At 32.0% G+C, this 22,764-nt stretch overlaps 2 protein-coding genes and 1 pseudogene across 3 annotated transcripts in view; 1 reads left to right on the top strand and 2 right to left on the bottom strand.

The window, feature by feature from the left end:
* Positions 1-683: 683 nt before the first annotated feature.
* On the bottom strand, positions 684-2,182 carry LOC143433257 (uncharacterized; annotated as a pseudogene).
* Positions 2,183-3,139: 957 nt separating this feature from the next.
* LOC143432735 (GPI alpha-1,4-mannosyltransferase I, stabilizing subunit) lies at positions 3,140-18,845 on the top strand. 2 transcript variants are annotated; one of them, XM_076909601.1, is made up of 4 exons: positions 3,140-3,317; positions 11,971-12,097; positions 18,149-18,445; positions 18,570-18,845. In XM_076909601.1, the coding sequence occupies exons 1-4, from the start codon at positions 3,178-3,180 to the stop codon at positions 18,720-18,722; spliced, it is 717 nt and encodes a 238-aa protein (XP_076765716.1). In that variant the 5' UTR covers positions 3,140-3,177; the 3' UTR covers positions 18,723-18,845. The 2 variants fall into 2 exon arrangements, with proteins under 2 accessions (XP_076765716.1, XP_076765715.1); XM_076909600.1 differs by having other exon boundaries at positions 3,140-3,332.
* An 88-nt stretch (positions 18,846-18,933) lies between these two features.
* Positions 18,934-22,764, bottom strand: part of LOC143432726 (putative inorganic phosphate cotransporter) — a 31,805-nt gene continuing 27,974 nt past the window's right edge. Inside the window, exons 5-7 of the mRNA XM_076909586.1 lie at positions 21,480-21,629; positions 20,813-21,190; positions 18,934-19,180 (exon numbers count right to left, since the gene is read on the bottom strand). Of these exons, the coding sequence (XP_076765701.1) occupies positions 18,953-19,180; positions 20,813-21,190; positions 21,480-21,629 (756 nt within the window). The 3' untranslated portion in view covers positions 18,934-18,952. The remainder of the gene's footprint in view (positions 19,181-20,812; positions 21,191-21,479; positions 21,630-22,764) is intronic.

Genomic DNA, 22,764 nt, shown 5'->3' with positions numbered 1-22,764 from the left:
GAAAAACAAATTCTAACATCTATTCTAATATTACTAGCATCAACATAGATTAGGGATTCCTTTGTTTTATAAACGAACACTAACAGTATTACCAATTATTCGAATTTCAGCATGAAGTTAATCTCCAATGTTTTTAACACTTCCATTTTTTAAAACTTAATGTAAGAATTTTAGCTGCCTTTTCATTAAATTTATATGAATTTGAATCATTCTTTACGAAAAAATACTGTATTTCTCTATATCTTTCTCATAAATTATGAATCACTGCATGGAATGCAAAAATATAAATATTCGCGTTTTACTTTGAGCTACTATATTTATTAATAAACATTCCTTTCTGACATCCAAGAATTGACATCAAGAATTGTTTCGGATTTAAATTAAACGTATTTCTAAAACACATGTTAGCGCCGTCGGGACCCACTGGTGAGTCATAGTTGTCTGCCTTATGGGGCGACGTGACCCTGGATCACGCTCGGTGGGTCATGCTCGATTGTTTCGTGGGGCAGCATACATCATCGATGGATTACGCTCGATTCTTCCCTGGGGCGGCATGCATCACCGATGGGTCACGTTTGTATATCAAAAAATACGTAGTACAAAATGTTATTTTATTGATTTAACATTATACATTAACATTTCAACATTATAATCAAACATTCGATACAAAACACATAACTTATTTAACCGATTCTATGCAATCTTTTAAAACAGGCTAAACAAAATGCCGACTTGTCCTCACAATTATTGCAATACGTCCTTACTTTTTTTGTTCTATTCGTAGCGTACTGAGTACCTTTTAAGTTTGCTAAACGTTTATGGCATTCTTTGCATCGCTTTATTGTCTTCCTCGCGGATCCTTTGTATAAACTTAGAAAATGTTATTTCTGTTTAGTTATTATCACTTCGCTAGGAGGATTCCCAGCATTCATCAACAGATCATCAATAATTTTTTCTCCGAATTTTAAAATTTTGAAACGCTTATTTCCCCATATTTTGTGAACGTACCACGCATTTACGAGACAAGTTCCGCATGTCAGCTGTATAACAATTTTTCTGTACCATTTCACTGTTTCCCGTAAATAATTATAATAGGAAGACACTTTTTCAGATAGATCAACTCCCTTTTTAGCTTTTTAGCTCTTTTATGGTAAGAAGAAACGATGTCTGGCTTTAATTTATCATTTTTGCCACAAATAATAACGCATTCGTGATTTCTTGAAGTGGCTAACGTGCACAGTGGCCTTTTGTATTGGTCCACTTTAAAGATTTCACTTCGCTACGATTTTCAAACGACATAATGTCGCCCCGTTTTTGTTTCTGCTTTGCCTGCGACGGTAGAAATTGTTTATTCATTTTTACGGTACCACAAGTATATGGTTTCTTTCTGAGAAGTTCTTCGGACAAGGGAACACTTGTATAAAAACTATCCGTAAATAATATCCGGCCCTCGATATCCCCCTATCAATTTCATAGGTATATGATGAGAATATGCTTTTACAATCCTCGCTTCATTCTTCCCGGAATAAATATGTATATTGTACGTATAACCTTCTGGAAGGCAGTTTATATATTTTTATCCCGTAGTTGTGTGAGTATTATTGGAAAAGGGTAAATACTGCAATATCAATAGAAATCGATCACGTTTCATCGCTTTTTTTTATATGTCTATTCGCATACATCTCCTTTTCGGACCAGTATAATCTAATTTTGGATAGCCGCACTACACCCATAATTAGCAAGATTCCATTAAAAGTATTCAAATTACATTTCATAACATGCTTCCAGGCTCGTTGATGCTTTCTCCTGCCAGATGCCGCATTGATTATGCACTGTACTGCGTATCTATTTGTCTCTTCAACGATGATCTCCAATATCTCATCGGTGAAGGACAGTTTATATAATGCAACAGGATCATCGTAGTCCGTCTCTTCGATTAGCAATTCTTCTTCCTCCGAATATTCTTCATCTACTGCACTTTTTCCTGCTATTTTTTGCCATTCTGCATCATGATGTTGTTCCTCTACATCAGACTCCCAATCTTCTTCCTCCGAGGTATTTTCATGATTTTGCGTATCTAATGATCTTAATGAGAGTATTCTTGTTCTTCGTATGTTTCTTTTGATTACGGATATATAGGTTCATCAGACGAATCATTGATTTGCATATCCATAGTATCCATTGTTTAGATGGGCAAAAATTAAAAATTAAAAAATGCTAACCGCCTGTTTAGAAGGAAAGAAAATTTTGACCTCGCACCTCAAAGGAACTTCACACAAGTCACTGTACTCGCAATGCACACTAACTATACTCTTTTTCTCTCAGTAAATCTCACGTCGTCCTCTAAATGCTTAATAATGATTCCTAGTTACTAGGTCGTACACTATATATTCAAAAAGTGTCGGCTGGGGCGTATTCGTTTCCCCGAAAGTCACCGATTTGCTTTACTATGTGTGAGCGGGCCTACACCTCTAATTGGGCCGCTGAAGGTCCAGAGGCAGATCAAAGTTCGTCCACCCCGTTTTCCCTGTGATCGGCCAAGGGAAAAGAAAGTGATTCTCAACCACTTAGCTCGGTAGTACATCTTTTGTCAGCCCCCCAAGAAACCAAATACTAGTGCCGATACCTTCATCATCTTGCGCTTTAGAGGTTTTCGGGCCTCGCACTTAACATAGTTTACGACAAATGTTTATACTTTGTCCTAACACTATTTTTGTTATGCATGTTCCTTAGACTATTTCTTTTTCTTGTACGAAGTTGAAAAATTTTTAATTTCGCGCTATAATTGTCTTTTACAGAAAAATGTTCGCAGTACTACTTTTGGAGAAAAATCGAATAAAATACCCCAAAGTTAGGGCTAAAGATCTTTACAAATTACCTAGTGGGTATCACCGCGCAAAAGTCATTTGACGCTGCGCCGACCTATAAATCGGACCGCGCATTCAAGAGCCGCTGTACGAAAAAAACCATAAAAAACTGCGCCGGCGTCAACGTGTTAAAGCTTTCATTAAATTACAACAGATGGCGTTTTACCAGAAATCATTACGAGCAAATACGTAACAGCAGTGTTAATATGTTTCAGCAGAGGGTGTTCGTGTTGTGCTAAGAAAATAACGCGTTAACAGAACCTAGTCTGGGATTTATTTGAATTAACCCGACTCTAACTCATTTAGAAGAATGATATTGGGTTGTGTGAGACAACGTTTTATAGATACATTAATTTATTTATTTTTTATACTAATCTTCCAAACCGCAGTGAAGTGTAACACATTTAATGCGCGCATCAGAGTGAAAGTACAAGGAACGGGATTTCATAGGTTAGATATCATAAGGTACAGTACGAAAAATTTCTATTGTCCAACGAAATAATATTAGTATGATTAATTATTAATCGTATTTTAGCTCATTAATAAATTCATCAATTATTTAATAAAATTGTTATATATTATTTATTAAATGCAGCATGTATGGTTTATATTTACTTAATTGAATTATAATATTTTGGTATTGTATTTAAATATATGTATATACAACTGTGGATGTAGGAATTGATATAATATGTAGTGAATCCATGTACAAACATTTATAACGATTGAAAAGTCTGTTCATACCGGTTGCTTTTTGAATCAATCTTTATTTAGACTATCTTATGACATATTCAGGGTTGTAGTAAAACACAAGACCAATTGAATGTAACAGAAAGTGTTTGTTCCTTGTCGAATTTTATTTCTTGTAGGCTTTGATCTTTACCCTTTGACTTTCAATATATGAATGCTTTTCCATTTTGCTAATGGGAGGGAGTATTGCTTGGTAATCTTTGATAAGACTTTCTTCTGTTTATGGATCATGTTATATGGATCCCATTAGGTCCTTCCAGTGCTCATGCTGAAACCAAACAGACATATCAAATTCAGATAAATAAAACGTTAACTTGAGAAACTTATATGAGTGTGGAACTAAGGTTTCAGTTGGAAAACTGCTGAAAAATATGTAAGTTTTGTAGGGGTCAAATGATCCCTCGTGATACTTAAGGTAGGTAAAGAATTTTTCCTGGTAAGATAGAAACAAACTACAAGAAAAACAGGAGGGGAGAAATTGAATAATTAGATGTAATAAGAATTTAAAAAATCAAATGAGTTGAAGAAATAACAATGAAGGTATAATTCTAAAGTAAACTTTAAAAAGGATCATTTGACCCTTGCTTGGTACGTTTAGTGTAAAATATTTTATTTTAAAGAACATCACATATAAACTAAGCAGTAAGAAATAAAAAATTTAATTCAAAAAGGTACAGATATTTCTTTCAAAGTGATTACCAATTCATTAGCATGTTCCATGCTACATATACCATTTGTGGTACATGTTGAATTTGACATTCAGGTCATATTTCTTAAACAAGCTAAATACTTGTTGACTCATGATGTAATGAAATATTGTATGATAAATTAGGCAAAAACAGCTTGACACAGAACGTGTTAGAGTTACAAGCAACTGCTACAGCAGAACCATTTTGTATGTACATATAAATAGGATATATAAATTATATCTACACACAATTTCCATACATTTATGCCATTAATTATATGTTTATGAATTACGAAATATGTACTGACTTTAATAAATTGATAATTACTTTTAAATAAATGTTTGTACCTCTTTGAATTAAATTTTTGATTTCTTAGTACTTTGTTTACATTTGGCGTTTTGTTCTTAAATAAAATATTTAACTCAAAGTACTTGGTTTACAAAAGGATGAATTTGTTTTGCAAAAAAGCAAATTTCACTTGTAAAAGGGTGAATTTAAAGTGCCAATATTGTTTTTGAATATCTTTTTCCAATTATTGCCAAATATTTTCAATTGGATATAAATCCAGGCTTTGGAAGTATATTTTTGAACTGTATATTGTACACAATCCATTAGCAAACTACATAATACCATGTACGCAGGTACATCATCTTTTTGGAAATACAAATTGAGTGGTAATTTTTATTTTTCTGCATTTTTCTTCAAATATTCTGTTAAAATATTGAAGTATATTTTGTATGTACTAATTCATTAATGAACATTAGTAACCCATGCCTCGATGAATACATGCCATTCCAAACTCTAGTCCTGTCTTTTTTATTAATGTTACTTATGTATGGTTCACTTTGTGTGACATATGTAGAGTATTCAGCATTTCTTTAGGACTCTGTAATACTTTTAAACTAGTTTCTTTATTGTAATTTTTTGCAATGCAATTTTTGCAATCTGTGAACAATTTATCTGAATTTTATGGATTTTATTTAATTATTTTTTTCTCTCTCTCTTTCAATAACTTAGATGGCCAACCACTTTGTATATAATTATGGGTATTCAATATGTTTGCAAATCTTTTAATAATGCTCTAAATTATGAATCAGTTTTTTTTGTTTTGTTTATACAAATTTAATATAATTTTTCTTTCTTTCAGTGTAGTTTCTTTCCCTTTTGTGATATTTTTGAAATTATTTTTCATATTCATTGATAAAGTAACTGCCGAACTGATGCAATAATGATTGTATTAACTCTATTGGGATACCATTCATTTGTTTGAGCAAGAGCACAACGTTATATTAAAATAAAATGTTATGTATGAATGTTATGTTTTGGGTGGGTTTGGGTTGAGTTCTAATTTTACAGACATAAATTTTCACACTTTCCTCTTAGCTCTGATTACACACACACACACACACACACACGCACGCACGCACGCACGCACACACACTGTAGATGGCATCATGTTCCCTACATGCCCAACAAAAGTGCAGGGGAAAAAAGCATTACATGCAACAATGTGATGCAACAATTACGTGAAACAAAATTTTATTAGTCATATGTTGTCTATTTTATTAGTTTTGCTTTAATTTTGTATATAAGCTAGTAACCCAGACAACCAGCGATTGGCACACGAGTGACCGGATGGAACGAAGCACTATGCTCGGACAGTGCTGCCACTCAGCTCTCGTAGCGGCACAGGCTTAGCACTGGGGAGACACGCGTGTCACGGCATTATCAAGCACAGCGATATAACACAGCGGCTACACCACCATGACATTGACACTATCAGCTCACCATAGTGACACGCGTGGTAGTGGTGTAGGCTGACATTTACTAATGGGGAAGCTGTTTCTACAAACATTATAAACGAATATTAAAAATGACTAAACTAAGCAGTTTATTTATTTTGATTCTAAAATAGATACACTGACACGAAAGAAAGGTACAAAAATTTGTTTTTACTGTTTTCTATAAATTATAAGTCAATACAGCGATTTGTTCCACAAAGTCGTTAATTACTTTATCATAAAAATATATACACTTATTTTATAAATATTTTTTTCAACTCATCATTAAAAATTCATGCAATAGAGAGTTATATTATTTTTAATAATTCCTACAAACGATAAAACCATGTACCTCAAGAATACATATGTACCAAAGGAAAAGAAATAATAACGTTCAATATTTTCACCTGAAAATTGTGATACACTAGTAAAATAAACGTAACTTAATTAGTTCAACATTTTATAAGTAAATGTATCATTTATTACATATTAGTATGCTGCCATCATATTTAATATTCTCTATTGACATGAATTTTTCTGACAAATTGAAAAAATATATAGGGCTTTCTCAGTAACTATAAGTGTTGGCAAAGAACTACCAAAACGTCTGTCAGTACTCGTATGTGGATATCTAAACTCTGACGGATTTAATTTGTATGGAAAAACGGCTGATAGTGTCATTGCCATGGTGATGTAGCCCCTGTACTATATCACAGTGCTTTGATAGTGCCGTGACACGCGTGTTGCCCCAGTGCTAAGCCTGTGTCGTTACAAGAGCTGAGTAGCAGCACTGTCCTAGTGCTTTGTTTCACCTGGTGTCACTGGTATGCCAATCGCTGCTTGTCTTGTCAAACACTGTTACTTTTTTTTCTGAATTAATGAGACAGTCTAAATATTTATAAGTTGGCAACATATTGAAACAGGTAATATCTTGTTACGAAACATCTGAATTAAGCATAATTGATCATAATCCTGTGTAATACAACTAAAAGATAATAATGAATCAGAGATTGTGTTACCAAAGTAAAAAAAGTACTGGTGTGTGTGATCTGCTAACTAGTATAATGTAGGAGCTGGAGTTTCATATTCACATTTGAGTTTTCATTTTGACATTGGCATTTAATGTTAATGCGAAGATCTGATTATCGGTTAAAGTTTAGATGATATGTTATATATCGATTCGGAAAATAAAAAATAAAAATAAATTTGTTTGTTTTTGTGACTCCTTGGATATAAAAGATCCTCTCATTGGTAAACAGTCAGCTTTCAAAGAAATCATTATGAATCTTAAAAGTGTTATCAAATTACTCAATGCTTACTTAGTTCATATTCGAAATAATTAGGTTACCAAAGAAAAATAAGACTTTCACACATCTTGATTAACTGCTTTTTGCAGAACAAGATTTCAAATGTGAAAATCACTAGACCATTAATAACAACACTTTCATGGAAGACATGATTAATATCAATCGCTTCAAAAAGGAATTTTATGATCCAGTAGATAGTGAAGATGTAATATTGAAAGTGACAGTTCTTCATCTTAATAACCCAGAGAATCAATAAATTAAAAAAAAAACATCACTGAAAGTAATGTAAAGAGTCATTGACTCTTGTAAAGTTATAAATGGAATCTGAAGAGTTACTAGATTTCAATCAAAATTTGAAGCCAGCTTCGAAGAAAAACAACTATTAATGAAAATAGCTATTCTGAACAAATGAAGCATATTTAGAAGTACATAAATATCCCTGGATCTTATTTAAAGAAACTCAAGAGGCAGAGCACAACTATGTTTTGACTAACTTCAGGAAGCAAAACACAATTACAAAATTGGGTTAATATAATCAACAGAACCCTTAAATTGAATAATTTTAAAGTTTCCAACTTTTGGCTCCACTAATTCAACACAGACAATGAAATTGTTAGTCAAAATTAACTGAATTGTCACAAATCAATTTGTCGTGATTATTAACAATAAAGAAGACAAATTCCATGCTTTTCTGGAATTTATTTTCTGGAACAATCTGGTTCTGGTACCAAATTCACATTGAGAGAACATTGGGATACAAAGGAATCCTAAAGGTTTACAACTGTTGTACAGTCTGAGGGTGCAGGAACTCATTTGTACATAATACAGTTACTTGTTCAGATCAACAGAATCTTCTATCCTAGTTTTTTTATTTGTCTGCAAAAACACTGTGGAATTTTCTCTAACAACATAAAAGAAGAAAGTTTGAAGTGTTCATGTTTGAAGTACTTATTATTTGAAAAACTGAGTAAAAAAACTCATTAATGGTGCTTGGCCTGGGTATAACTTCTTAGAAATGCAAAAAAGATTGACTATTGCTGTGAAAGAAATTCCATTAAGGGTAATGGGCATTGTTCAATATCTGTTAAAGCTTTTGTCAGATAAATCTTTAATGACACTATTCTGGTCGTTGAAAATAGGTGTTGCTATTTTATTAGAATAATGCTATAATATTGTAAAATTCTAATTCCTGATGTGGAGTATGCTTGACTTAATATTAACTGTGTGGTTGGAAAAGACAATGCTGGCTTTGAAATATCAGCTGTATTCTGCTTTAAGATATTGTCAATTTATAAATGCTTTTAGATAGTCTCACTAGTCTAGGTATGAAGAAAACAGTGTTCCTTCATTGCAGTCATTGTGAAAATGATCATTGTTTCGATTACTTTTTAAAACTTGATTGATAAAATTATTATAAATGTAAGTAATTTATTGTCATTATCTTATTATCATTTATTTTCATATGTAATAAAAACAATTAATTGTTAGCAGACGATTCTGTTGTCATTTTTTTTCCTTCATGTTTTTCTTTTTTTCTGAAGTAATGCCATTGATTTTTGTAATTCCTTGTAAGTTCGTGGGCTTGAAAAAAATAATGACAAGGCAAATTTTGTAGACTGTAAATCATATCTTCTGCCACGTTTGCTTTTACATTGTGCGCCTATTTGTCTAGCTATTAAAATCTTCTCGTAATAACTTATAACATAGTTCCTTCAAATTTTTATATTCATCTTGACTACTCGTGGTGACTAGTTTTTCCTTCTTTTCCTTCACATGCAGTTGCAGAATTTGTTCATGCAATGCTCTATTTTGCGCTGTTAATTTTTTAACTTATTCGCATAAGTTTTTTATTCTGAGACTATCATGTAACAATTTCTTTGTACGAGTCGTTACCAGGCTCATTTCAGGCTCCTCAGCCTTTGTAATATTCAAATCTGTCAGATTCATAAGAAGGATTTTTAAATATATGATATACAATTATATAATTATAAATTAGCTGACACAAAATGAACAACAAAATAATATGAAATAAAATAAAATAAAATACAGTAAAAGTATAAACTTAGAGTTTCATTGCTTCTATCTCAAAATTACTGGAAGCAGAATGACAAGTTAGCAGAATTATTTTAGAGGTTTCTGCATTGCTGAAAACAATTTAGGTATAATTTATAAATTTAATAATTAAAAATACAAAAATTCATTCTATTAATATATATTACCTACTCCCTTTTGCAACTTGTACAGCCTCTTCCACACATATGTTACTACAACAAAAAATATATATATTACAGAAAACTACAAAAAAATATAATTTTAATTGAGGCATTAAAGTGAGGCAGAAGTTCAGATGGCAGTGCGATTCGGAATTTATTGACGCGCATGCGCATTAAATTTTGTGCCATACAAAATCGTGCTACCTTGCGCTACTGTATACTGTGGTTAAATTGTGACGAAGCTATACCACTTCCTTATTGTTAGATGTCAAGGAAATGATTTAAAATCCTCGACTGCTTGAAGCTCATGTTTCTTGTTACTAATTTTTAATATTGGCAGCTGATGCTGATTTATGTATGCATTAATTCTTTCAGAAGTCTGTTTATTAACTTTCTCCACCATGTAGAAAGTGGACGTTGATTGGTATTTGCCGAAAGGATGCAAGTTACTAATCAGCGTGTCTTAAATTTCTTATGCATTCTAAGTGTTCCTTCGCTTGAAGAGAAAGAGAACGTACTTGTATATTCTCGAAGCTCTTTCGGTTCTAGTTTCATTATGTGTATATGTTGGACTGATTCTTAAGAAATGTCGCGTTTATAGCATATCATGGTTATCCAAATAAACTATATTTATTTTAACAGAAATGAAATGAAATTTCTGAAGTGTATTGACCGGAAAATTCTCGATTTTTTAAATGAAATTACTGAAAACGCCTTATTCTCAAAAATAACCGTTTTGTCATAAACGTGGCTTTCGAAAATCTACTCTACGTGTATACTTCGTATGCAATGAAACTATGTGTTATCTTCGTTTGTTTTGTTTTATTATTACTGATTAGCAGTTTGGATAACAGACTTTTGCATACTATGTAAATGTGGATATTCCTTCACATGACAGCATAAAATTTTAGTTAGACAGCATAAGTTCTCGTAACAGCACAGGGCTAGCACTGGGGCGACACTGCATGTCACGGCACTAACAAAACATCGCGAATAGTACAGGGGCGACACGGCGTGCCAACGACACTATCAGCTCACCATAGTGATACGCGTGCCAGTGGCGTGGGCTAATATATACCAATGAAGAAGCTGTTTGCATAAAAATTATAAACGAATATTAAAAATGACCAAACTAAGCAATTTATTTATTTCGATTCGAAAATAGATACACTGACACGAAAGAAAGATAGAAAAACTTCTTTTTATTATTTTCTATAAACTATAACTCAATACAGCGATTTTTTCAGAAAAGTCGTTAATTACTTTATCGTAAAAATACATACACTTATTTTATAAATATTTTTTTCAACTCATCGTCAAAAATTCATGTAACAAAGGTATATTTTATATTTAATAATCCTTACAAACGATAAAACCATTTACCACAAGAATATATGTACCAAAGGAAAACAAATAATTACGTTCAATATTTTCACCTGAAAATTGTGATACGCTAGTAAAGTAAACGTAACTTAATTAGTTCAACATTTTATAAGTAAATGTATCATTTATTACATTTCCTTAAACAATATGCTGCCATCGTATTTAATACTCTCTTGGCATGAATTTTCCTGACGAATTGAAAAAATATATATGGCTCTCTCAGTAACTATAAATGTTGGCAAAGAACTACCAAAACGTCTGCCAGTACTCGTATGCGGATATCTAAACTCTGACGTATTTAATTTGTACGGAATAACAGGTGGTTCCCCATTAACAAATGTGACGCCTACGCCAATGCAGAAAAAATTTTGAATGGAACGATGACACGCGTGTCACGCTGGTGCTGGCGCAGTGTCATTCGCACGCGTGCTACGCTGGTGACTAGAACGTGCTGCCAATGCGTGCCGGCCGTTTTGCTAACAAGTGCGGACGTAGATGACTACGGATCTGCTGACACTCCTCGGAAGTGTCGCTACAGTGCCGGTATGGTGTCGCCACCATCTTATCTTGTGTTGTCTGGGAGCAACTTCAAAGTTGTCTTTAGTTGCACCTATCTGATCTACATTTAAAAAATTTCTGTGACCATTTGCAATAAATAGTTACACTTTTAGGGTACCTTGTAGCTTCTAGAGCGATTGCTGACTAAAATTGTAGGTGTGTGAAAATATACAAATTTGACTCTTTTTGATCATCCTTGTTTGTATTCTTTTTTGCAGTAAATAAGTACTTGTTTGATAATTTCTATTTTACATACTAGAGGGTATAAATATAATAAGAAATAATATTACAAATAATTTTCAATAGATTAATATAATATTGTTATTAACAAGATAGTTGGATAATGGAGATTTTTAAATATTGATGATTTGTTGAGAGGTTTCTCATATTTTCTGTTATTTTAAATAGAAAATTATTTGCAGAGACTTAATGTATCAAATTAAGTTTGATCATTCAATGGAGAAATGTTATGTTGCCATTTATTTGCAACTTCCAGCTGCTTTATATGCAAATGTTAATGAATTGATGCATTTAAGAAGATTGGGACTTGTAAGTAAATAAATTAAAATGTAATTATAGGATATAATGTTGTAAGTAGTTAATGTTCTTCATTAATAATTTATTAAGAAGATTTAAAGGAACATTTCCACAATGAAAGAGGTTATTTGAAATTGCCTCAGGAGTAATTACCTCTAAACGTTATCTATAAAATATTCATGTATTTATATCCTAGAGCTAGAAAGTATTAAGTCATACTTTTTAAATTTCAGAGGATAGTAAATCGAATATGCAAGAACATTTTAATTTTGAAACTGTTAAAGAAAATATACATATAATGATTTTTTTAATATGTATAAATCATGTATGATTTTGTTACTTAAAAATGAGTTAATATACTAAGTATTGTTGCGTTGTTTTATCAATATGATACTGTCTGGCTCTAGCAATGAATTTCACACTTAATATTAATGTGTTTTGATTTAATCTTGACTGGTTCTAATTTTATATGTTTTGTGTAACTCAATATTATAAATTTGCATATATTGTTCTATATGGCTTTAACATATTATTTAAGGTACCATATCTTCTGTGTTGAACCTAATGTCACATTCTGTGCACAATAATAATACTATAATTTAATAAGCAAGTTAAAACAAATTTCAATTTGGCAGAATGTATATATTTTGTCTTCATGGAAAACAAAGATTTAGTAGTAGGTTAATTTTATGTAGGTTGATTCTATGTTCATGAAGCTCTAGTGTGTGATACATTCAGTTTTGCACAATTTCTTTATATTAGGATGGCGATGGTTTCCTCATTTTCAGAAGGCTCTGGCTAATTACATTGCAGCGATTGAATTTAATTATATCTTAGGATTTGAACCACGTGTCTATTGTGACAAATCCTCTAGAAATCCTGTTTCCACAAAAACCATCATTCTTTCTAAGTGTGAATTACAGAAAGACAATCCCTCGACTAGGGTTAAAGTAGTGGGGAGCGACTCAATCTGTCTTGTTTGTCTAGCAAAAGGAATTCTACTTCTTACCTAGTCTTTAAACATATTTTGCAGACTGCATCCACAAGATCACAGTTTTCTATGTTTATATTTGTATCTATAATTAATTTCTTGTGCTGTGTTAATCTTTTTAAATACTTAATGTTTACATGTCCAAACTTTGCATGTTAATCCTGTACATCCTTTGCTTTGTGAAAATGGACATATTTACCAATCCTTTTCAGTATAGGTGCTTTTTTCACATATCCTACATACTTCTTTATTCCTTTCTCCTCTAATGTAATTTCTATTAATATGATGAACAGTATTGCATTTAAAACACAATTCCTCTATACTAATACTATATATTTATACTATGACTGTTTTTAGAACACAGATTTGATTAATAAACATTTCCATGGAACATTTGTAACTGCTGTTGCTGTGCACATGATAGCATAAAAGTTATTTTTCTTTAATTGACTTTTCGTTGTGTGCATCATCTTATGAAATTTCTATTACTCTTGAATTCCTTCTATGTACATCAGTATTTGCATGCTGAGGTTTGAGCTGAGATTTCCAGTTACTTTAAATCTCTACATTTGTATTATATACTTCTTCGTTGAATGCTTTATAACTTACCATGTCAACATTAATGATGAAATTTATATCTTCTATTGCAATTATCTAACAGTGGCGTGCAGTGACATTTGCTGGTAGGGCAGCTATGTTTCCATGAAAATTATAAACAAATACTAAAAATGACAGAAATAAACGGTTCATTTACTTTAATTCTAATTCTCTGTATTTATTATTTATATTTTAGAAAGTACAGGGGATGCTGTGCCTATCTAACTAATAACGGGATACTCTGATATAACTAATAACTAGATATCCACATATTAATAATTAAAAGTAACTAACAACTGGATACTGTCAAAAACAGCTAGTTAACTAGTTATAGCAGTTCCATTGTATATTTAATTTTAAAAACAAGATTATTCAATATATATAATTGGAATGAAACAGTGATTAATCATTTCTTAGCAAGATAAATTATATAAAATTATAATCCAATTACCCAGACAACCAGCGATTGGCACGCCAGTGACACAGGATGGAACGAAGCACTGTGCTAGCACAGTCCTGCCACTCAGTTCTCGTAACAGCACAGGGCTAGCACTGGGGTGACACTGCATGTCACGGCACTATCAAAACATCGCGAATAGTACAGGGGCGACACGGCAGTGTCAATGACACTATCAGCTCACCATAGTGACACGCGTGGCAGTGGCGTAGGCTGATATATGCTAATGGAGAAGCTGTTACACGAACATTAAACGAATACAACGAATATTAAAAATGACTAAACTAAGCAATTTATTTATTTCGATTTGAAAGTAGATACACTGACACGAAAGAAAGATAGAAAAACTTCTTTTTATTATTTTCTATAAACTATAACTCAATACAGCGATTTTTTCAGAAAAGTCGTTAATTACTTTATCGTAAAAATACATACACTTATTTTATAAATATTTTGTTCAACTCATCGTCAAAAATTCATGTAACAAAGGTATATTTTATATTTAATAATCCTTACAAACGATAAAACCATTTACCACAAGAATATATGTACCAAAGGAAAACAAATAATTGCGTTCAATATTTTCACCTGAAAATTGTGATACGCTAGTAAAGTAAACGTAACTTAATTAGTTCAACATTTTATAAGTAAATGTATCATTTATTACATTTCCTTAAATAATATGCTGCCATCGTATTTAATACTCTCTATTGGCATGAATTTTCCTGACGAATTGAAAAAATATATATGGCTCTCTCAGTAACTATAAATGTTGGCAAAGAACTACCAAAACGTATGCCAGTACTCGTATGCGGATATCTAAACTCTGACGTATTTAATTTGTACGGAATAACAGGTGGTTCCCCATTAACAAATGTGACGCCTACGCCAATGCAGAAAAAATTTTGAATGGAACGATGACACGCGTGTCACGCTGGTGCTGGCGCAGTGTCATTCGCACGCGTGTTACGCTAATCACTAGAACGTGCCGGGATTTTAGCTAACGAATGCGGTCACAGATGGCTACGGATCTGCTGACACCTCTCGAAAGTGTCGCCACAGTGCCGGTATGGTGTCGCCACCATCTTATCTTGTGTTGTCTGAGTACTAATACGTGTGAAATATACAAAATAAAAAATTTATTTTTAAAATCATTTAATGACAAAATCATTTTGAAAATATGCATTTGTATAAATACATATTTTACATATAGTTATATGCATATTCCACATTTTTATAGATATTCATATAGCATCTGAATGTCTAATAATCACTATGTGATCTTGATTCATAAAATATTGTCCTATGTTTCATCCTCTCAATTTCCACTGTAATGGCGGTAACTTGTACAAGAACTTGCACTATTCCTATTAATGTCTTTGTGATTGAGTCCTTATCTATTCAAAATTCAGAAAATCCACGTAACCATACGCAAGATCCTGTTGTTATATTAACCTCTAGTCGAATCGTTGTTGCCTTCCAGAGAATATTCGAACTACCCCTGTCTAGGAGGCCATTACTACCCTTTCGCCCATTAATTTTCGCAATCAACAAACAAGTATTAACATTGTATACAAAATCCATTTAGGACACTCGCAGAACCTGTCCATATGCGCTGCCTTTTTGCAGGGTGCGTAGGTGGCCCATGGCTTTGTATTATACACAGCGACTGTGTGTCATGGGGACAGAGGTGATAAGGAGTTTCCGTAAAAATAAACAAAAGCGAGGTTTACTCCAAGTTTTTCCAAGTATTATCTAAATCGAAATAATGCGCAACAACTATTGTACCATGGCTGGATGTATGTGCGCGATAGACAGAAATTCCAAGCACATTTTTAATAATTGTCAAATGACAAGAATGATACAATTCAATGGTTCCGTGATATTGACTGTTCGTAGAATTTAGGCTTTCCACGGTTTTATCCACGGAATACAGACTGGCAAAATAATGAAGCAGAGTTTTGTGGTAATGGCATCAGATTGACTTTATTCGGGGTGTTTTTGGGTCTTTATGCACAAAGTTGTAGGAGGTATTTTGAGTCTTGTGCAATTTGGACGTCCAATAGATTTTCAGTCTTACACGTAAAATTGTGTCCATTGCACCTACAATTAAAGCAGGTGATAGCTGGTCGTGACATTTTACTATTACATTTTGGAATTTTACGAATTCCTCGGCAATACATCTGTGAAACCGTATTCGAGTCGAACGATCGCGGGTGCACCTTGAGCCGCTGAAAATCGAGATCCGTTAATGCGGACAATTTGTCAACGTTTACTACTAACTATATTTAATAGATCAGATGACGAGATTTTTGAAACAATAGAATCACCCAATTTTTACTCTGGTTGAGCAGTGTAATTTGCTGCCTCTTTGAGTAACCTCGCGAGCGGGAGAGACTTTTTCAAACGTTTACGATTAATGTCTTCTGAACGAGATTCAAGTGTGCTTGTTATTGTAAAATTGGTAAGCAGCTGCCGGGTAATATTACATATTGTGTCATCGTCGTTCCATCAGTAGCGATTAGTAATGCGATCCGCGTTGTGTGCGTACCCATCTTTCCACACCTATTTATTCTTCGCTGGATCGAACCGTGGAATAAGATGTTCATCGCCTCTCTATTGAAATTGAACACCGTTTCACAGCAAACTGTTCAGTATGAAACCACCACTAAATACATAACTATCGTGATCATTTTCGATTACGCGTCCAATTTTGTGAAACATACTAACGTTTGCTTATACAATTTTGTGACGATGTATATGAATGCAGTCCGGAAAATATCTTCGAAGAAACCTGTAAACGTTTACGTGAGCGATCTCGTGAATCATTTCACGAGTGACTACTTAGAGGATTCCATGATCGTTTACGGCAATCGGTAATCGATATTTTATACAAATTGTTTAAAATTATTATCTTATAACAATAATTTATTATCTTATAACAATTGCTAAGAAGGTGTTCAAAAGTTGTATAGTGTGTACTGCACGTGGCATATCCCGCTTATGAATTTGTAGAGATGAAAATATCAGAAAATAAGGTTTAATACATTTTTTTGATATACGTAATATACATATTATTGGATATTCAGTCGAGCAAAGTTTAAAATCGATTGTTTAGCCTGTATCCTCTATTGGTCCTTCCTAGATGGTTCTTAAGTCTATTGTCACTTAGTTTTGCTTCTGTTCTCGATGTTCGATCAAGCAAAGTCTCCTGCATCTTTATAGGCATCCTGTTAGTTCTTGCTAAGTGGACTTTAGGTTCATGAATTGTCGGCTAAGGACGAGGAGGTGTGGTGTTGAAATACAAATGTAACAACATGGTAGCATCGTCCTGTCTGTTCGTATATATACAGGATGTCACAAGTAAAGGAGGCTGCCTAAATATCTTTTTCGTTTTTTATATTATGAAAATCAAACATTTGTTGACAAACACTACTTCTTTGCATCAGAAAGTGTATCGAAATTGAAATCATAGTAAGTTTACCATTGCAACAATTTCATTACATTATTGGTTTTCGAGGTCAGCTGAAGGTTACTATTGAAGTATATTCAAATATGTATTTTTTCATCTGTTGTAGAATGTAGTAGATAAAGTATGTTCTCAAAAAAGACCTGAAAGAATGAATGAGCAAAAAAATTGTTATTTCAGGGTAATCTTCTTTCGAAATTAATCATTTAAATCTGAAAGAAAACAGATTTGAAGTTAACAAAGCTTTTTCATAACAGAAAAAGGAAAAAATCATATATAGATGGTTTCCTTTAATCCAGACACCTCGTATAGGTGTTCTTGTGATATAGGTGTCAATATTATATATTGTTTTCTAAAAAAATAGAATAGACTGATTCCTTTTTTTATTGAAAAATTAAAATTTTTCAAGCAAGAAAGTAGGTTAAAATAGTAAGAATTAGAAATAACAACTAAAAGAAACATTCCACCGTAAACATATTTTGTTTTTATGCCATCGTTTATATTTAATAAATATAACATTCTTCATAGAAACATGATTAATGATTTTAGAACACAGCATGTTTTAGTGGAGAAACCGATGTTGAACTATTCACAGAAAAAGCACAAGGTCAGAATGTAACTATTTGCAAACTTTTAACTGATACAGGATGTAACGTAAGCCTGCCAGTACATCAGCGTTACCAATACGCCACCGAGAATAACAAATATGCTAACATTACTTTGCCAAAACCTAAACTGTTATTAGGTTGCAAAGAAAGAATTAAGGAATACAGAATATCTAAGCTTGATTTATGCTCTCCATGCGCCGAAATTGTATCTAAATGGAGAGAGATTCCATACATTATGGTAAACAATAAATTATCTATTATTAAAAGATTAAGAAGAGATCTTTTATTTTACATAAAATACGTTTTTTAACATAGAAAATTTTATACATAGAAATCTTTGAATATTTGTATTCGTTTCACAGGATATGGAAGATTTATGGACAACACCGGTTGGTGAGACAAACATGTTGCCTGTAGTAAATTATGTCACGTTATTCTTAACTGTTTCATGCACAATGTTCCTTATGCGAACAATTTGGAAATCTGTGGCAAAACAGCATCTAAAGAAAGAGTAATACATTTGAAACTGCATTTAATATGATTGTATCAAAATATTTTTATAATAAAAAATTGTTATTAGTCTTTGCTTGAAATCCGTGTATTATTTTATAATAAATATTAAATATAATAAACATAAATATTTATATACATTTTAAAAATCTTTTCATATGCATCTGAAACTATAGTGATCATTACACTCTCTTTAATTGCAGCACTTATAGATTTTTTTAACATCATTCTAGCGTCACATATTCTTCCCTGGGTTCATGTTATCAAGATCTTTCTCTTTCTGTTTATGTCCATTTTCAAGGGATGTTTGAGTTTTGAAATTTTTGCTGCCACCCTCTTCTGTCTTCACTGGATCGTTCCATGTTTGTATTTTAGACGTCCCAAATATAACAAACGTGAGATTTCCAAAAAAGTATATTATGGATGATAAAATGAATATGTTTCTCCATTGTTCTACACGGTCCTAAAAAATTAGAAATAATAAAAATTGTTAATTTTTAGTACAATTTCGATCGAGAATATTCATAATTAATTCTCCATAAATTGAAGTATTATAATTAAAGCGATATTAAAATATAATAGAGTGTCCTAACTATATAAAGAGTGACTTATTAAATAGGTATTAAATATGTAATATTGTCTCTAAATGACACAGTTTTTTTTCAGGCAGCTTGAAGCCATTAGTACTTTAACTTTTCAAACTATGTATCACAATAGTATATTTAAAAACTAGAAACATACGATGGTTAATATCAGTTTTCTTCCTCGTTCTCGGCGATTTGACTCGTTAGGATAAAGGATATAAAAACAAATCTAACAGACTCTGCATGCTTGAAATATACATGCTGTCAGTCCCAAAAACAATTGTATATTTTATGACACTATTATACATTATAATAAGCGATAAACATTTAAATGATTTAAACTTATAGAAAAATAAAAAAAAAATATCAGAGTAAAAAAATGTGTGTATTTACCTAATACTTGTATTTGGTTAATACATAGAAAGCGAAGAAGAAATTGATTATTGACTGCATCAACAAGTCTACAAGAAACTACTTTAAAAGCAAATGACAACTGTTAAAAGTACTAAAAAATTGTACATTTGTAAAAATTGTACACTGCAGTATAAACCTCATCGTTAACGTTGGATAGAAACTATAAACTGTTAAGATGAAACTAGTTGTACGTTTTCAGAATTGTATACGTCCCTTTTTCAGATCTTAGATTTCACATTGATTTTCTGACCCCGCATAATAAATTATAACAGAGTAAATTGGTATTTTTCTACTCGTTAATCATAGGGATCGTTGTTTCGTATTTTACGATACTTGTGGGGGGTATAAAATGTCAGGAAAGAACGATAAGTCGCAAATGAGCTATTGTCTCGTGAACTAGCGTTAAAAGCCATATAAAATTTCTACAATATCAATGAACCTTTTCGACTGATTTGAACTTTTGAAGCCTCACATAAATGGATTTCAGAAGTGAAATTAACTTGAGCGAAGACGAATTTAATTTTGAACTGTTGAGAAACGAGATTGATGGTATCCATGAAGAAATTAGCAACAGAGAAAATGAAAGCACCGATGTAGATAGCGACATTACAGTATTAGGTGGAAAAAATCGAAACATTAGAGCAAGGCTAATAATTCAAAATGGACACTTTGCGATCAATCTAGTGAAACACCATCCAGAATAAAATTCACATCCGACAAAATGAAAATAAATTAAAATATATAAAACATTCAAATATTTTTGTAAGCTTACGTTTTAATTTCTTCTTACGTTTTTGTAACTTAATCTGTACGTAAAACCATTTTATCTCGAGTTGCTGGTTTACCCGACCGAATAATTTGTTAAGCGCAAAGGGTTAACATTATCCAAAATCAACGTATCGCGAAAGGGAAACTTTTAGTGATTCTAGGAAGATTGCCATTTACTTTTTCGAAATTGTTCTAATATTAAAGATTGAAGCCAGTTTTTCGCAGTTTATTAATTTTTTCATTTTGACACGGAGTTTTCTACATGTATTCAGAAATACGTATACAACGACACGTATTCCCGAATACCAAGAATGTTGTTTGATACATACCGGATCGTCGATAATGATGCTTGCAGCAAGTGGAGCTAAAATACTACAGAAATTCGCTACGGTATTCGTAATACCCATTAAGGGACCAGCGAAGTTTGGGCTGAGATCCATGTGATTCACGTTGTGTCCACAATAAATAGCGATATTGCTGGAAACAGCGATTACCAATAGTGCTATTGCTATTTCAGGCTGTTCTTTGCTAACATATCCAAGACCAATTAACGCAGCAGCTGGAATCCATTGACCAATCGTGTTACACATCTTTCTTGATGTTTGTACGGATAAAATCTTCCGTTTGATTAGAAGATCCGAGACATAGCTGACCGGGAAACTAAGAATCCAAGCCGTAAGATACGGTAATGCGGTCAACATACCATTCTAAAAAAATGTATTCGATTATTAAACAGAATTTAAAAAGGATTTAACAAGATTGTTGAATACTATGTAATAATAATTATATTTAAACTTTTACCAAATTAGTTATGCGACATTGTTTAATCTTTCATTTTTTAATTTTACGTCGCGTTTAGAGTATTCAAAGCGGAAAACTGTTAATTATTTAAAAGACATTACAGATATAATTCTTTTTAGACCTAACAATGCAAAAAAGAAACAGATATATAAATGTAAATTTAAAAAATAAAATCAATTGTCATTTATTACTTACTTTTGTAATAGGGTAATGGAAAATTGCTGCGATGTATGCAGGGGTTTTTGTTAAAAGCATCCAAAAGCCCCAATTTTGGGCAGATTGGGTTACCAGTAGTGCCCACATTGGAAGACTAGTTAATATTTTAATCCAGGGTGTTCGTAATTTCTAGAAAAATATATTATTTCACTTTTATTACGGTTATATATATGTGTAATTGTGTTATCATATTCCCTTCAACGCATCAGTAATTTTGTGATTCTAATAACGATGATTGTCTTGCTTTCATTTTACGTTAAATTAAGTACTGTAAATGTTCTGTATTTAATTGTTCTTATTACGCTATAATGATAGTGTTAGTACAAAGTTTAAATCCCATAGAGTTTTAGACTTTAAACTATATAAATAAAAAGAAATATAAATAGTACAATGAATTCGAGAGAAATTTATAATTAAATCCATTATGTATATTAATAATAATGAAACTATGTATTTTAGCGGCAATCGCATAAATTATTGAAATTTAATTTAAGACATCTATTTTGTAAACTATTAGGTAAATTAACGTACTTTTTACTATTAACTGTACAAATAGGTTTGGAAAAAATCGATGCAGTTGAACAATATTGAATATTACAAGCTCTCGATTTTCCAATAAACTCATGTCTGTAACTATTGAAACTGCTTTTGGACTTTAATAATAATAATTGTTCTTAAATGATTTCGTTCAGAATGATAAAAGTGGGATACATTCGTAAATATAATAGAGTTGATTGAAAAAGATTAAAATAGCAGGTTTCTAATACTAATTGGATTGTTATGAATTAGGCGTTACCAAATTACAGTATGCAGGCATTTCGTTACAATAATATTCTGTCTTAATATTTTCATTAAATAATCTAATTTTTAGTTTTATTTTGAACTATTTAGCTTTATTTACTTATGCATGAGTTACATATAGAATGTTTGGTCAGTCCTGAGAGAAATTGCAAAAGATGCTGTTTGAAGATAGAATAAAATAAATATCATGAAATAGAAAAAAATTGTACTTGTGTGATTGAATCTTTTAGGAAAGGGGACTGTAGAGTGCATTATTAATATTCGAAGTCCATAGGAGATACCTATGTAGATAGATACCTTAGTAGTCATAACGTACAATCACATATCGATTTTAGTATCGTACTGGCAATGTACATTTACGATTAATTTACATGTACGGACAGCATATTGAATTCTGGCGCTTGCATTTTGAATTTGACACTACGGTCGATTTAGTGGGAGATGCGCAAGACGTATGCGTGTA

This window comes from Xylocopa sonorina, chromosome 2 (genome assembly GCF_050948175.1).
Source record: "Xylocopa sonorina isolate GNS202 chromosome 2, iyXylSono1_principal, whole genome shotgun sequence".
NCBI lineage: Eukaryota > Metazoa > Arthropoda > Insecta > Hymenoptera > Apidae > Xylocopa > Xylocopa sonorina.
This window is presented reverse-complemented; position numbering and strand designations above follow the sequence as displayed.

Excerpts from the sequence above, each read along its gene's own strand:
- LOC143432735 (XM_076909600.1), top strand. The coding sequence starts at position 3,178 with ATGATATTGGGTTGTGTGAGACAACGTTTTATAGATACATTAATTTAT. Across the intron at positions 12,098-18,148 it reads ATTTAAGAAGATTGGGACTT|AACACAGCATGTTTTAGTGG; the intron begins GTAAGTAAATAA and ends TAATGATTTTAG. Across the intron at positions 18,446-18,569 it reads GAGAGATTCCATACATTATG|GATATGGAAGATTTATGGAC; the intron begins GTAAACAATAAA and ends TTCGTTTCACAG.